Source organism: Helicoverpa zea, chromosome 23, assembly GCF_022581195.2.
Source record: "Helicoverpa zea isolate HzStark_Cry1AcR chromosome 23, ilHelZeax1.1, whole genome shotgun sequence".
In the NCBI taxonomy this organism is placed as follows: domain Eukaryota; kingdom Metazoa; phylum Arthropoda; class Insecta; order Lepidoptera; family Noctuidae; genus Helicoverpa; species Helicoverpa zea.
Genome location: NC_061474.1, coordinates 1,768,418 through 1,785,864, shown reverse-complemented (window position 1 = coordinate 1,785,864; position 17,447 = coordinate 1,768,418). Strand labels below are relative to the sequence as shown.

At 35.4% G+C, this 17,447-nt stretch overlaps 1 protein-coding gene across 1 annotated transcript in view; it reads right to left on the bottom strand.

The window, feature by feature from the left end:
• LOC124641863 (large neutral amino acids transporter small subunit 2) overlaps window positions 1-17,447 on the bottom strand; it is a 39,738-nt gene that overhangs the window by 16,078 nt on the left and 6,213 nt on the right. The window contains exons 2-3 of the mRNA XM_047180111.1: window positions 8,705-8,951; window positions 1,560-1,703 (exon numbers count right to left, since the gene is read on the bottom strand). Coding sequence (XP_047036067.1) covers window positions 1,560-1,703; window positions 8,705-8,951 — 391 coding nt within the window. The remainder of the gene's footprint in view (window positions 1-1,559; window positions 1,704-8,704; window positions 8,952-17,447) is intronic.

The window sequence follows — 17,447 nt, the reverse complement described above, 5'->3', positions numbered from 1 at the left end:
GGAATAAGTATAGGGCTGGTTGTATGGAAAGTTAAGAATACCATTTTTTTCATCATTAAATATAAAAAAAATAACTATTACATGAGGTAAACAGTGACTTTTTAAGTCGACATAAAAAAATAAATTAAAAGTATTAAAATAATTGTCATAAAAAGCGTGTCACCGCGTGGCATCCTTAATCGGATTTTATCTCCGTATAGCTGAAAGCTGTAATTTATATTCCATTCTTGTCTCTCCTACGCAATAAGAATTCTGTATAACGTCATCACCCCCCAACGGCTAATGACTTACTAAGCTTTTTCTATTACGTCATATGCTTATTCAAATATCGAATCAATACCAGCCAGGTTTCGATTCTACCAAAGCTGTAAAAGTATAAAAATGTCTATGGTCTTATGAATTAAAGTAGGTAGGTTATGTTAGTTGTATTGCGTCAGGTATTCGAGGGTAGTTATCAAGGTCAGAAACGAAATCCAATATGGTGGAAGTAAAATTCAGTAGTTGTCTTGTTTTACTATAAAAAAATACATAATGTAAGTTTTTTACGTTATATTGTCCTTTATGTATTATGAATAAAATAGACAGCCTATTTTATTTAAAATTTTCAGGGCTGTAACTTTTAGCTTACCTATTGCAAGGAGTTTATCCAATTATAGATAAATACATATATTGAATCCTAATAATTGAAAAGATAATTAAATTATAGTGTTTTTCAGTATTTTTCTACCAAAAAAATATTTGGATACTGTTCAGTAGATACCTACTTAAATAAATTATTTAGGTACCGTAACACAAAATAATAGATACTTACCTACGAGTATATACCATATAATACCTACTTATTTTTACAAACTGTTTCACTTTTGTTTTTTGTAACTTTGTAGTCAGATTTACAATGTAGTAAAACTGAATAGAGTGTTTACAATAATGATGACCTTGTTGTAATTATCTGTTAGTCTCACTTCGGTTAACCATAATTGTTGGTCATTAACTTTTAGAACGTTATTCGTTTTTACGTTCATATTGATTTTCAACACAAAACAGTTGTAAACATAAGTGATGTTTTTCTAGACATATTTTTCGTACATCTAGCTAAACGAAAATCTTCATCAATATTCTAATAGCGCTTTTCATATCAGCTGGTTTTCCGAGCGAATCGTAGGTACGGGCGTCAATTGACAATTCGTATCGCGATGATACGTGAAACCGCACGACAGGTTTTTTGTCGCTCGTCATGTTTCGCACGTAAAAAATCCGAGCGGGAAATTCGCTGGCATGAAAGTGCTACCTAAGTAAGGACTATCTAAAGTGTCGCCTTTTCTTGTCACCCTACAATAATTAAGTATACATATTATATTTTATAAGCTGGAAACAGCGGCTGGCCTATACTTCGGTCAAAGGATATGCATTGCCATCCAGCGTGGCAATGCAGCCAGCCTTTTGGGCACGATCCCCGCTGACAGCGATGCGGATGATTTTTGGATACATAGTTTTAATGTGTTCCTTTTTTATTTGTAAATAATTTGAACAGAAAAAAAAACTGGTAAATATCTCCTTACCTGAGAACAAGGCCTCACAATCATGCACTCTATCCAAAGCCTGATGAAAGCTGCGAAAGGACCAAACGTCTCCATGATATACGCGTAATCAGCACCGCTCAGCCGAATCATGGTGCCCAGCTCCGCGTAACAGTAGGCTCCTACCTGAGGACGAGAAAAATGGTTTATTTGCAAGAAAATGTGGTATTTTGGTGGCTTGGTGTGTAAGGCAATGTGATGCTTTTTAAGCTAACGGTATTTCGTATTCAACAGGTTGCCTGTTAGGACTATAAATATGTATCTTGTCTTATTTTTGTATTTATTTTTTTCCTGATTTCCGATTCGTTTATTTTTTGATTGACAGTCATACACGATCGCATTTCAAACAGTCTAGATATTGTTTGATTTTCTCTTCAATATAGTTCTTCAAAGTTGCATGAGTTGTAATAGTGATTTATTTTCGACACTACCTAAGGACCAAACTTTATTCATGTTCATATCATTTATTGCGTTCCACAAGTTTCACATGGTGTTACAATAAGCTTACAGCTACGTACATTTGTGGACCCTGTTAGGGCACAGCAACATTTATAAAATGGAGACACGTAAAATAGCTTTAAAATCCCGTAGAAATGGGCACGTGTCAAACAGGTAACATATCAAGATTGCACAATATTACGCAAATACTTTGGGAAAAATCTTGATTTTCGGGTTTTATGAATTGTCTGTCCATTTTGCATACCGGTTTGATGGGATCATGTCAATATAAGTCACATGACCGTTGTTTATATCAAACTAGCGATGGAAAGTGGTCTAACCGTCTAACTAAGCCACAAGTCCTTCTGATAAAAAATAATTTAAAATACCAAATTCGAAAGAGGAATTTTTCAAGCTTAAAGAAAGTTTTGAACTAAACGGAACACAATACAATCAAATATAAATTAATAAATGTGTTTTTATACGTTGTAATAGAACTGTAGTTTATAGTCAGTAAAATAGTTTTTATCTCCTGAAAATATGTTTATCGTAAAGTCAAACTAAACCCAAATTGTCTGGAAGCCAAATTAATCTGTGCCCTCTTAATCCCTATTAGTTCACACCCAGGCCCGCCGCTAGCTGTTTGTTCGCCCGCGTGCAAAACCGATTATGCCGCCCTACGACTACATATTATACTGGGTTTTGTCAAAAAATATATAAGGGGTGGGGTCCAGGGGGACCGGACCCCCCCGCCCATTCATATCCATTTTACTTGTCCAACAGAAAAAAATATGTACATGCACCGCTCTGGTTGCAAAAAACGCACTTCCTTTTGGATACATAAATATTGCAATAGGTACATAACATATTACACATAACTTTTTATTTACTTGAAATGCTCTAAGTCTTAGAGTAACCTAAGAAGTCCTGGGTTAGCCCATAAACAGACTAAGCAATTGCTTAGGGCATCAATACAGTGCAATCATTACCCAAGTGGCCCCTATGTATTGAAAGATTGTGATTAATGGGTAGGTACCAACATAATGCATATCAAAGTGCTTAGAACAGATTATGGGTAACTTAAACTAACGAAATTAAATATCTATAGCAATGTTTAATTTCAGTAAAATATGTTATTAATGGTTTTTGGTGGGTTTCCCGTTGAAAAAGTCGACGCATGAGACACATTTCATATGTAAGGAAGCGCGAGCGAAGCGAGCGCGAAATTTTTTTAGTCTAAGGACACAAAACAAATAAAAACCACTGTAAATTAACAAAGCAAAGTCAAAAAGTAAGATATGCACAGAAATGAAGTGCTAATGTACATGAAGCCGCGAGCGAAGCGAGCGCGATTTTTTCCTTAGAGTTTTCATGAAATAAACATATCATAAAAAGCCAAAATGAACAAAAAGCTATAACGGACGTGCGCGAAAAATGATTTTTCGGAATAGAATGCCTCAACAATTAAACAAAGATAAATTGCGATCAGTGCCGGTTTTAACTCTACCAGCGCCCTGGGCGAGATTTCTACGGCGCCCTTCAACTGCAATTCAAACCCATACGAAAAACAGAGGTGTGTGTAGTTACCGATTGCGCGAGCGAAGCGAGCGCGAATATATTTTTTTTATAGTTAACAAGTCGAAGCAAAAATTACGTAAAATGTAGCCCAATCGTACATAAGTTATTGCTGGTTGGTGAATGCAAAAACACCGGAACATGTCTTCTGATTGCGCGAGCGAAGCGAGCGCGAATTTTTTTGTTATATTTTAGAACTCAAAACAAAAATTACTTAAAATTTTGCCCAAACGTACATAACTCTTTGTTGGTGTTGGCGCCTATGTATTATATTTTTGGGACTTAAAGTAGTACCGTAAATAAGAAAGTTCATATGGAAACTAGAAGTTACTTTCTTATTAATAAAAGAACTCAAAAACGACGCTACCTTTTTGCTAGGGTAGACTAAAATATTGTTGAAAAATAAAACAACTGTAAAGTGAAGCAAGCCCGAAAATTTTTGAGTTTTGGATCACTAAAAGTCCTAAACATATATAATAAAAAACGACTGTGAAGTGAAGAAGCCGCGAGCGAAGGGAGCGTGATTTTTTTTGAGTATTGGGACATTAAAAGTAGCTATATGTGATAAAAAATTGAAGCGCAAAGTAAGGAAACCGCGAGCAGAGCGAGCGCGAAAATTTTTGAGTTTTGGGACATAAAAGGAGTGTTTGTTCGAGAATTTCTCAAATTTAACGCGGAATTAAACACAAATTCGCTTCGGCGCCCCTGAGCCCGCGGCGCCCGGGTTATTCGCATACGCTGCACCATAAGTTAAGATGGCCCTGATGCTATCCATTCATTTGGATACAGTTCTTGTAAGTTGCAATCTTTGATGAAATTTAAAACAAAAATAGGAGTAACATTCTGATCAAGGATTGGTGGGGGCGCCTGCGGTGCCCCTTATATCCGGCGCCCTGGGCCGTCGCCCAACCGCGCCCTACCGCTACTAACTGCGATATCTGACATGGAGGCGCGAGCGCAGCGAGCGCGAATTTTTTTGGGGATGCAAAGGGTGAACCCGTCAAAATTGATAGGGAACGACCAAAGCGAGGGCGGCTATTGCTGTGTTCGGAAATATTGAAATCAAATAATTGGTAAAAAGATATTGTATTTTTTTAATATTACGTGATAAGTCACTCGATTTGCCGCCCCCTAGGACGTGCCGCCCGCGTGCGGTGCACGCCTTGCACGCCCGCTTACGGCGGGCCTGTTCACACCTACGTAAGCCTTCGTTCCGACGAAACCTTGAGGATTTTGTTGATAATTTACTGGGATTTTGTAGAAAATCCTTCTCCAGTTATGTAATTAAAAAAAAAAAAACTTAGCAACACTGATGTAGGTAGACCTATGCACTATCTAGGATCAATTTTCTTTGTTTACCGTCTTGAGGAAACTGATTTCCGCACCAGGATAGAGCCTATGACAGTCACAAATACTGGTAGTTTTCTATTATTATTTTCAATACTTTTTCTTTTAGTGCATCTAGAGATTACCTCCTACAGCGTCAGAAACGAACAAAACCTTTTTATAATACAAGGTGTTGATTTACATTTGTGCCATAGTTCAGGAGGAGGACACACAATACGTAAATAATCGATTGGAATTACAGTAGATGGGAAATAACTAATATGCACTGCTTTTTTTGTCATTGTAATGTCGTGGTATTTCCGAAGTAATCCAATTTTATGAATGAAATTTATGAGTGATCGTTGCGTATGCTTTGTGTTTGCGTTTGTGTGAGGGTGCAGCACGGTTTTAACGCCAGTAACATACGCGCCAAGTTTAAATAAGGCTAGATGACATTTACGGAATTCCGAAAAAAAAATAAAGAAAAAAATAATTCATTCCAATTTTTTTATTGATTTGGGTCGAGAATCATTAGCATAATTACGTCCTTGAATATGGCACGGATGCAAATCAACAGCTTGTATAAGTACTTACCTACTTACAGATCAATATTTAACTAGGAAGGTAATTATACATGGGTGCAAAAAGATAAATGATATATAGGTACGTATGTAGCTATGTGATTGCTTGAAGTTATTAGTTTGTGGCTTTGTTACTTCCGATGGGAATTGTGGTTCACCTATCCTGTTAAGACCGCAATATTGTTTTTAAAATGTTCTAAATATTGTCCTATTTTGAGCACTTTATAATGTCGAGTGCTATTTGTTTCTTCTAGTTTATAAATAAAGTCTACCGTTCTACCGTACCGTTAAAAATAAAAGTTTATCTAGTTTTTTTTACACTGCAATCTATATAGGTAGATAAAAAAGTTTAAGACTTTACCGAGAGTAATTTCATTACACAATTTCATTTACTATCTGTAATAAGTGACTACAACAGAAGTACCTTCTCTGTGTTTTTTTTTACATCTTGAACTTCATTATTGAGAAAAACATATTATTCAATTTGTTTACCATTAAGTTGTGCTGTAACCGATAAGGGTTTCGATACTGACATTATAACATGTTTGTAATATATTACATAGCTGCTAATTGTTCAACTAACTAATTTCGACGGCATATTATCGATAAATTATTGTAAACCGGGATCGTGAACCGGGGGCACAATTTCGTAAAGTTCTTTTTGAAGAAATATTTTCGCTATAAAAAAATATGGGCTGAATGAAAATTACTGCATTTGTATTATTTGTGCATACGAGTAGGACTACACCTCCCTGCATTCAAGTCTCGATTTATTGTGTCTCGAATTTTCGCATTTAATATCTAGCCCAAAATTATAATCTCAAGTTGATTATAAAAATTAGGCTAAATATTTAAACTTTCCTTACCTTATTTCAGTTTGTTAAAAAACATGAAAAGGTTGATGAGCCCTGACAGACTGACTATCGCTTGTTTCTGCCGGGCATGTGGTAGATAGCACTTTATTTGCTATAGATACATACATATAGGTAATTTATTCTCTATATAATTATGTATGTATGCCACACGTGGTGATAGTACTGAGTATATACGTAAGGCTGCCTTTTAAGTTCTGTCGTTTGCTAACTTCTCGCGATTATAAAAAAAAATATATATATTATGCCACTTTCAATTTCAATATTCTTTCTTGAATTTAGAATTCGAAAACAAAAGAATGTTTTTAAATTGGTCAAATAGTTTTATTGTATCGTCCATTTCAACGTGGCAGGTCGGTTGTAAAAATGGAAATGTCTAAGGAAAATTTGCGTGCGATAATTTTCTAGAACTTTAAAAGGGGGTTGTCGCGACTTTAGTGCTTTGAAGAGATTAGTTCTGTATTTAGTGATGTAGCACCATGCCTTAGGACCGTAGAACGCTAATATTTAGGATTTCAACATGGACACTCTAGCCTCAGTGACAAGCCACGTGAAGGTCGTCCAAAAAACGCCATGACGGAAGATAATATCGACGCCGTGCGGCAGCTAATTGTAACGAATGCAAAAGTACATTAAATATCCCTAAGTATTCTTAAAAAAACAATAAACAGTAATAACCTATTGGATTGTCTATACTTATTTCAAACGACACAACTTAAAAGGCAGCCCTCGTAAACGACTATGTAATATGAGTCTCTGATAAAATAACAGGGTCAGGATTTAATCTTATGTCATTTATCATTATAGCTCAGTAGGCACATAATAATATGACAATACACAGCATGACGAAGGAAGTATTGAAGCTATCAAAAAAAAACAATACAGTAACTTATAAGGTGTCTAAATTACAGAAAATTAAACAAAAATCGATGAAATAAATAAATTTCTTTGAGCACCTAACTTTTTTTAAATGGGCTGCTCGTCGAAATGCTTTATGAAGAACAACGAAACTGCTCCAATCTCCGTCAATGTAGAAAAAGGAATACAAGGGTACCAGGACCTTAGAAGTTTTTGTTGCTATAATAGGCAGCAGATATTTTCAAGCAAATAGAATCAGATTAAATGATTCATGAAATCAGTTCATACAAAAGTAGCTAGGTATAGGTAAATATTGGAAATCTAAGGGGGAGGCCTATGTTCAGCAGTGGACGTCCTATGGCTGAGATGATGATGATGATGATAGGTAAATAAGTTCCTATTATTTAAAGATTAAAAGCTATCAACAATATTAACGCTCCAATCCCTACGATAACGTTATATTGTCAAGGTCTGTTTATTGTTATTTTCGCTAGATGTCATAGTTCACAACGAGGTTATCGAAATGTGACGCTTAGATTTAACGAAAGCTTTTGATAGTCTACATCATAGTTCAAACTAGCAAATCATTCTACAATTATCCTTTATTATTTTTTATTTTTACGATTATACTAGAAGATTTCTGAGTTTTGAATGCTTTATGAGAGAGATTCACTGCAAGCACTACCCGATTAAAAAGCAGTCAACCGTCTAAGACCTACAAAAAGTCATTTCAATCGCATTGTTCGATCTTTTTGCCTTAAAAGCAAACAAATGAAGCAAACACAGCTTCTGTATAATATAAAAGCTAAATTCAAAATATAATAATTCCGAAGAAAACACATTAAACGTCACACCAAAATACGAGACAAGTTTTAAAATAAAATATTGTACAAAACAAGAGATATTATGAAACGGCAATTTTTAATAAGTCCCTCGGAGCATTGAAAAGATTTGTCTTCAGGCAATAGGGAACCTTGTAGATTGGCTTATTATAGTCGTTTTAAAATGAGTTGGTCCTAATAAGTCCCTCGGGGTATACTCTAATTAGAAGAAAAGCTCAGTAGCGTTGGTGGACGAGAAAAATAATGATGAAGATGGAATTTTAAAACAAAATAGCAAAATGAATAAATGGCTTTGGGTATCACAGGAGTATGCTGACGATAAATAGCAATTTCCATAGCAATTTGGTCGGAATTAGAATAACAAGCTGCTGTTGAAGTTTATCTACTAATATTATAAAGCTGAAGAGTTTGTCTACTGTTCAGTCTGGTGGTAGTCCCCATGAAACACAAATATAACACGCCAAGCCCTAGTATCCAATGGACTCCCGAAGGAACAAAAGTGGGTTTTAGTCATTAAAGTCTGACATCCCTTCCGCTGCACCAAGGGATTATATAGCTCCATCTAATGATTTCCCATGTCCAAAATGGTACACAGCATCTTTGTAAATTTTATTATTAATCACTAAAATACTCACCATACTAAAAACTCCAGAAGCTACCCACACCAGCAGACTAGCGTTAACTGATCCCGTATACTTGAGTACTCCTGTAGGTGATACAAAGATGCCACTGCCGATGATAGATCCCACTATAACTGTGATGCCGTTCATAAGGGACATTTTGGCTTCTAAAGCTCCTTCGCCCCCATCTTTGGCTTCTGGGTCCCCTTCGGCATCTGATTTTAGGGCTTCGCTCTCGCATTCTTCTTTTATTTTTGGTGACCTGTAAAGAATAACATTGGTTTATTATTGGCAGATACATCCACTATTTGCTTTATTTACTTTTTAGTTAAATACATTTAAATTCCGATAATCTAACATTTTGATAGAACTAGTGTTAGTAATATAGTCATCTAGATTTTTTCTTTTTCTTCTCGCACCTATTTATAAAGAAGCCTAGAAGATAATTAATATATAGCCACCGCCTGTCCCTATCTTATTATACACAATTTTACTTTCAATGCTTGAGTGCTTTAACTCATACGCTACCCCTAGGTAATAAGTAGGTCATGTTTTTATAGGACTAATTTTTTATTCTTTTACCTAGCCTCATCACCCGATCTAGCCTCACCTGTCCATTAAAGTATTTTTAGACATAAAAGCTATTGATTTACGTAATCATACATGTACGATGACACTATACGTAGAGCTTATTCCAGCATCGTAACTTCCATGGGCATACATTACATAAAAACCACTACTTTATGTATATGTGATCATGTTTCAGGTTTTATCGTTCTCACGCACTGCACACTAAACAGTCGGCCGACAGTTGACAGAACAGGAGGCCATATTTTTAAAAGATTTTTTTATTTCAATCAAAGTTTTCAGTCGGTCGGACCAGATAAATACCTGATTTTTGCAATATGCGTACTACCATTCATCTTCATACTGATTTAAGGCTCGAGCAGACCGGATGCGTATGCGTAACCACGCGCGTAGTCACGCGCGTAGTTACGGCGTAACCATGAGTTGTAATGTATGGAAATGTATGAGACAGGCCACACCGCTTGCGTAACGTAGACACGCGCGTCGTTACGCAAGCGGTGTGGCCTGTCTCATACATTTCCATACATTACAACTCATGGTTACGCCGTAACTACGCGCGTGACTACGCGCGTGGTTACGCATACGCATCCGGTCTGCTCGAGCCTTTATACTTAAGCCCAAACCAGGCCTCTGTCACTCGACGTACTTGCGCGCGATAAATGCCTACCGCTCGCTGGGTTACCGGTAGCCCCACGCGGCTCAGGGCTTTCAATAGTCACACGCGCGGCGCGAGTTCCAATATTATTATTTTTATTTCGTGGCATGTTATGCTGTTGGTTTTTATTAGGTTTTTTTAGCTACCTAACAAACTGATAGATTATTTTGAGTTGTGTTGGTTTATATGCGACTATTGTAAGATTAAGAAACATTTTATATTTATGAACTTATCTAGTGATTCTATTTTTTGTAATAAATTAATACTTATCTACTTTATGATTTTAACAACAGAGATCATTAGGTACTTATTTTACTTTAGATACCTACTTAGTTATATGAACTGTATTGTGAGTTTTGTAGCTCAAAACACATCTCGATTGTAAGTAGGTATAGTTCTGGTCCAACTTAATGACGACTCGGAACATTACGCGTGTCGCTACGCAGAAACCAATTTTAGGTATGTTTCAACACTCGACGGAGTTGTACCATATGGGGTATGGCACTTGTGCTCGAAAAATAGTTGGAAACCGCCTTTGATTTTGACGAAAGCTTTACTTAAGTACTTACCTATGCTTACGTATTAGGTAATATTTAGTAATATGTACCCACATTCCATTTTAGTAGGCAATACAATAGTTAACTAAAGAAAAATATTCTTGATACCTATTACTTTTTATTTAAAAACTATTACTTTTTATTTAAAAACTCAGTTTTAAAAAGGCTATCTTAAAATAAGTATAACTTTGTTTTCCTACTTAAATATTAATAAATTGTAAGAAGCAACCCTAAGCACGGCCACGGCACGGTTGCGGTCACTGAACTGTGCGCTATCGCATTGGAATAACAATCAAGCGCGCGAGCTTTTAAGGTTCATTTTATAACGCAGCTAGGAATTTGTAGATAGTTGGGAAACTTGTAGGTGCTTATAACAGTAGGTATGGACTTTTTTGCATGGAGTGATTTATCTGTTACGTAGTAACTATTATATAATCTGTGCCCAAACCAACTATCGACCGACTAAAAGTTTGTAGTACGCGCGTACTCTTAGTGGACCAAGTAAAGACGATGGTTCAGTGACACGGGAAGTTTGGGCTGATTGAATAATACCACGTAATGGGATTTGTTCACGTAACAATCCTTAGGAACAATTGGATTGGTAAAAATAGTCTGCATAATTTGTCATTGTCTGATAGGTGACCTCTTATCGCCCTACAATGCCTGCATGTTTGCTAATTCCCTGCTATGTTGACCCACATTAACGCAAAATTAAAACAGAGCGTTCAGACAGCTTTTTGCATTCGTACGGCGAAAACTAACCTTTCTGCTTAGTATACCTACATTCCCAGCTTGAAGCATTGGAAGCGATTTTTCAAAGTATATAAAAATAACAACCGTTTTTCGAGCGAATTTTATAGTTCTCTATAACCAATAATCAGGTCAATAATCTAGCGTAGGTACTCGTATTGTTTCCTATGGTTGAAACTCTTCAATATTCTGTAGGTACCAGTTCACTGAACATCAAACAGCTGACGCGTTTAAGGTCGATATTGACAGGCCATTAATTCATTGCCTATCCAGTCCTGGATTAATTAACTTAAACCTAGACTGATTTCACAGACACTATAAATCCTTATCATGCGTAATGAATAGTCTAAGATTTAATTAGACTTAATCTTATTTAAGATGGACAGTAATTTATGTGTATCTAGGAAATATTATATTTTTGTGAAGTATCAAATGTGGGACAAAAAAAATTACAAGTTTTATGACCAATTTATTACCTAATGTATTCTAACCAATAAACACGTGAATATCTTACTGTTGTGTCTGCATTCCAAACAGTGAATGTTCTAAATAAAGCCATGTTTTTAAATCTATTCGTAATAAGATATCACATCAAATTCATTATAAATATGGAAATGATGACCACCCACAAAAGTCAAGGCCAATTGTCTATCAAATCAATTCAAGGAGACCTAGTGGCCACAAAATTTGTTAAACTGTCATTTCCGCACTCATATTGCAGTCGAGGAGACGAGTGATGAAGTAATTCGATTAAGACAATTGTCAATCCGGTTTATTGCATAAAGTGGTCTGTTGTAGTCAAATTGAGGAGAGTTGTAGTGGAATGAAAGGAAGGAGAAATTAGTAACGGAAAATTGGAATATTTTGATAAAAATAACAACATGCTTATCTAAAATTATATTATTAAGTGGGAAACATTTTTAGTCTGTACATTGAAATTGAAACAATTAAACCTATTCGAATATATTTCAATTCCACAGTCACCGCAGTGAATGACATAGGTTGTACTATATTATCCAGGCACGGGAAGATAAGTTCCCCCAGGATGTGGGTGAAACCACAAGATACAGCTAGTTGTTAATAAAGTTAATTTGCATTAAGTTATTATATGTATTTACTTTTTGCAGGTCATTTATTTGTGTATAAGACATACTTAGAGAAAACTGTGAGTACAAAAAATAACCTGACCATATTATAGCTCATTCAAAAGAGTTAAATCTAAATCAGTGCATGAGAATACTATTGTACAATGTTCCCAGACGTCTTTTGTGAGCGGTTAAAGGAGTGATTACGCACAAAGAGAGCTTGTGAAAAGAAACGGATCACTGGGGTCCCGCAAGGACGCATATCAGGCCCGCTTCAAGTTTTAGATTCATCACAAGCCTTTGATTCACTTGAACATGTTGAAATGTAGGTACGTACGGTGGTTGGATTTAATTTTATTGCTATTGTTTATGAATGTTAGGAAGGAAAATTAAAGAGTCGAAAAAATATAATAGAAGATAATTATGGTATTTTGATTTTTTTAAATCTGAATGAGTTCATTATGGTACTACATTTTTAGGTGCTTGGTACAAACCCTATCTTGTCCTACCTAAATTAGTTATTTTTTAGGTCATGTAAATATGTGAAACAAAAAAATATGTATTATAGAAAAACGAATAGCAAAGAAAATACAGGATTGCCAAAACGTTACATAACATTCATGTTCGATATCTTAAACAAAAGCCATAAAATAAACGAGTATGTTGGCTAATACTTAAAATTCCGCCCAAACCGGTTTGATATCATTATTTTTTTGTAAACTGTAATAATTTGAATATTCTAAAACAGTTATTTTACATAATAGATAAAGTGTGCGACAATGATAGAAAACAGGATCAGGAAGAAACGAGTGACCTAATGACCTTTAAGATAAGAAGTGTTGTTGCTTTGATTATAAGTGCTATTTATATTAATTGAAGGGAAGAAGTGTTTGTTATTAATTATGTTAAACAACAACAATCTACAGAATGAATCCTTGAATGTAGCACAAACTAGTGAAAGTCTATATCCATTTTATCCATTTACTAGCTAAGCTAGCTAAGTAGCACTAGCAGTAATAGATGTAATCAAGAGGTCAGTAGACTTTAACAGTAGATTTATAATGATGGACTTGCATCTACGAAACCTTACATTAAGTTCTTTGTGAAAGCAACAATGTATTAACAATACAAATCAAGTACTTAGTCAAAACTAACTTCACAATCAGCAATACATAACTCCTATTAATAATAACTGTCGAACTCTACTCTCTCTACAATGGTCTGCGATTTGGGTCAAATGGGTGCGGAAGCTTTTAAGCACTCTAAAAGTTTAACTGGGGGTTGGAGTTTCATTCATAGCAAGAATCACAATAAATATTGTGGTAAAAATGGTCTCACTATATTTCGAAATGCAGTGCCAAAATCTAGTGGATCCATCAATATAAAATCGAAGACATATCTATGTATATGTTACCGTAAGATTACAAACATCGTTAGATTACAATCTATCTCGAGAGATTGTAAACTGTCGAATTATTGTGAACCGTAACATCTGATTGCAATTTAACGCATTATTTTTCGCTATATTATAATCTATCGATGAGAAATTGTCAAATTGTCAACTGTCCGAAAGCTCTCTCTGATTGGTCAGTCTTTTTGTAAGATCGACCAATCACGGCCAGCCGTTCTGTTCCCATGGAGTTCCCGTAGAGTTAGGAATGAAATAGAGGTGTCAGTTAAATAAAATAAATGCTCTTCAAAAATTCTTCAAGTATTAAATTTATATAAAAATAACTCTTATAAAAATACAGTTAGGTATTTTGTCTTCAAATACAAACTAATATTTAAAAATAAAATAAAAGGGGTGCTAATTAAACAGGCTTCTTTTTAATATCATTATTCGCCCCCAAAAATGTATGTTGCCTTCTAAATTACTAAGTCAGCCACAATTAATAAAGCGTCGAGCATCTAAATAATACTATCTTAGCCACGACTTATCTTCCACTCTAAATACAACTCAGCATGATGGTTATTTTTTTGCATCTAAATTTGTAGCATGCATTCTAACAGTAAACTTCTTAAATACTATTAAATGACATCATAAAAATATTTATTTACCTTCTAATTTTTTAACTCGTACCTACTGAGTTTTTTGTTTAAAATATAACACATCCCATATTAATTGACCCAGCATGGAAGTAAGCATGCAACATGCAGCAAGCATAACTTCTGTCACGGCTCCGGCGCTGCGGGGCTCCGGCGGTCCCATGCGAGCTTATCGTCGCAGATGGTTTTCACGCCCACCACCGCAGCTTCGGCTTGCTGGCCGGCGGAGCCGGCCAGCCTCAGCCGCGGCGGCGAGCGCTGAAACTACCTGCGCCTCAGCTCGCAGGCCGCCTCGCCCCTCCGCGCCTACGCGGTTTTGAATTGCACTCTAGGGGTAGGGCAGACAAGACTACGTGGAGTCGGTTTTGCAGCGATTCGTTTTCGTCACTAACTTCAATTTTTAATACAATTTTTAATTGTGTGTAATTTGAGTCTTAAAAATTAAGTACAATTTTTGATTTTATAAAAAATTAAACCGTCACTTATTTTTGCACGTCAAAGAGCTGTGACACCGGGAGTTGCAAAGAACATTGTCTTTTTTGACGTTCTACCAATCAGCGCGCAAGATGCATTCCGTTCTACGCCAGTTGACAATTTGACCGCTCTACATCGCTCTCGATCTTACAAAAAGACTGACCAATCAGGGAGAGCTTTCGGACAGTTGACAATTTGACAATTTCTCATCGATAGATTATAATATAGCGAAAAATAATGCGTTAAATTGCAATCAGGTGTTACGGTTTACAATAATTCGACAGTTTACAATCTCTCGAGATAGATTGTAATCTAACGATGTTTGTAATCTTACGGTGACATATATAAAGGAAAGTCGTGTTAGTTATACTACTTACAACCCACGGATGGTTGAACCGTTCAAGCTGAAAATTAGAGTGGAGGTAGCGTAGACCTAGGAGAAGGACCAAGGATAGTTTTTCTCACTACGCCTGCAGGACGCGGGTGAAGCCGCGGGTGGAAGTCAGTTTAAAGTATTTCCTAACTGTGATTATGTTTTACAGTAACAGCCGAAGATAGTTTTCGCAGATTGTGCGGACTACGACTTGCCGATACCGTAGCAACAAATCTCAGCAAATAAATACCGATGAAATCTTTGCGATAATTGCCGCATCTCCAACAAACAAATCATTAAACATTAAGACCACATATGAACTCAATCAGATTCAGTTTACAAGAGTGGCAAGTTATCTCGAACAAGTGATAGCGGCGGTCAATAGTTCAAACTGGGAAAAGATAAGAACAAGTTTGGAGTTCCTGCATTTACTGTTATGTCAAAAAGACTGATTCATAATAATTTAAGATTTAATGATAATGTTGAGCTGTTTAATCCAAGGATTTTTTGTGTTACTTTTTCCTGTACTTGCGTCAGATGCAGCACAGTGTGCGTTAATGTAATAAATACTTGAATGAAGAATTGGAGCAACTATCTGCTTGCAATATGAATTCAGATTTGTTTGTATTGTTTTGTATGTCGTTGTAGTGATCGAGGTGACTGAATGATTGTAGTGTTGTGTTATTAATAGTGCCTGATTTCATATTGACTGACTACAGATACCTGAGACTATTTTTTGGTACGGTTTTCTTCTAATAAAATGAAAGCATTGATCCATTTCTGTGTGAGGATTATGTATACCCAGGGGTACTACTAAAAGGCTGATGATGATGACGATTGTATTTTAACTTAGGTAACAGACTTTTGAGTGCATCCAATCTTACTGATGTGATGGTTTCATTATCAATTGATATTATGTTTCAATTGATACCGAGAGTGAATGCTCTCACCAGTTCCAGTAACCTGTGTGTTAATTGAGGCACCAACATATCGGGGCACAGCAATATCAATTAATTGACTATTGATTTTATTAATTGTTCAACAACAAGAGAAATTACGACTCCTTTTTATTCCTTTTCTTTGCTTTTTTTGGGCTCAATGAAAGTCAGATTTGTTGACTGTTCCTAACCTAATATTTTTTCTAAACTCATTTTCCAGTTATTAACAATAATTTACACTCCTTTACTGCTATAAGTATTTCGTAACTTACCTACTACATAGATTTTCACCTTCAGCGGCAACAATTTCAGGATTATTTCGCATTTTTAATGATCTTCCGTTCAATTTATGAGCAAAAATTGTATTTTAATTATCCAAAATGATCAGATGATTAAGTGAAGCGAAGGGTGAGTAATTAAAATTCTAATTAAGTATAAGTAGGTCGTTTATTTAGTGTAGCTTGTTAGATACGCCACGAGTTAAGATATCAGCTACACTCTTCAAGGACAAATTGTCTATCAATTTGCTTTGTAGTTTTTTGTTCTTTGAATTAGTTAGTTTTTTTTTTCAATATGCACATTTTCTTTACCTTCTGTTTCAGGAAATTTAGTTATTTCATTTGTTTTAATTTAACAATAACGAGACATAAAGCAGTTCCTAATTATTATGCTCTACCTAAGTATATTTATAAAGAGCTGAAAAATAGAATCATCTGTTTTCATTGCTCTCCTCCTTACTAGGACGACGTATGCGACGTATTCAGCAAATTATTCTAAGAAAATGTAGGGACTCTCATCAGCATCATACACATAACAAAAAAAATACTTACATGCTTCGGCAAGGTAGATCAACGATCTCTGAAACAGTATCTACAAACTATAGTATGAGTCAATCTGTATTTAAAATATCGGTAATTATTTTTTCCTTTTGAGGATACCGTTCTAAAACAAATACATTTCAAACAGGATTTAACTAACGTGAGTAAGAAGATATTACAAAATAACGTGCAAAAATACCAAATATCTGCCAATAAATAATTGCAACAGTATCGATTTCAGTTAACGAGGTTATAGCCGAAACGTTATACCTTAATATTTTTATAACCTTGATAACCAAATAATTACTTTCAATACACCGAAAAATCATAATTCGCCCATCCTTTTCCGAAATAAATAAATTAGTTATCATGTAATTCATAATGATACCAATAGATAGAAACCTGGTCTTTGAACTGTAAAAGAGTTACGCCGAAATTACTTTAATCGCTAAAGAAAGTAAGGTACATGAAAAA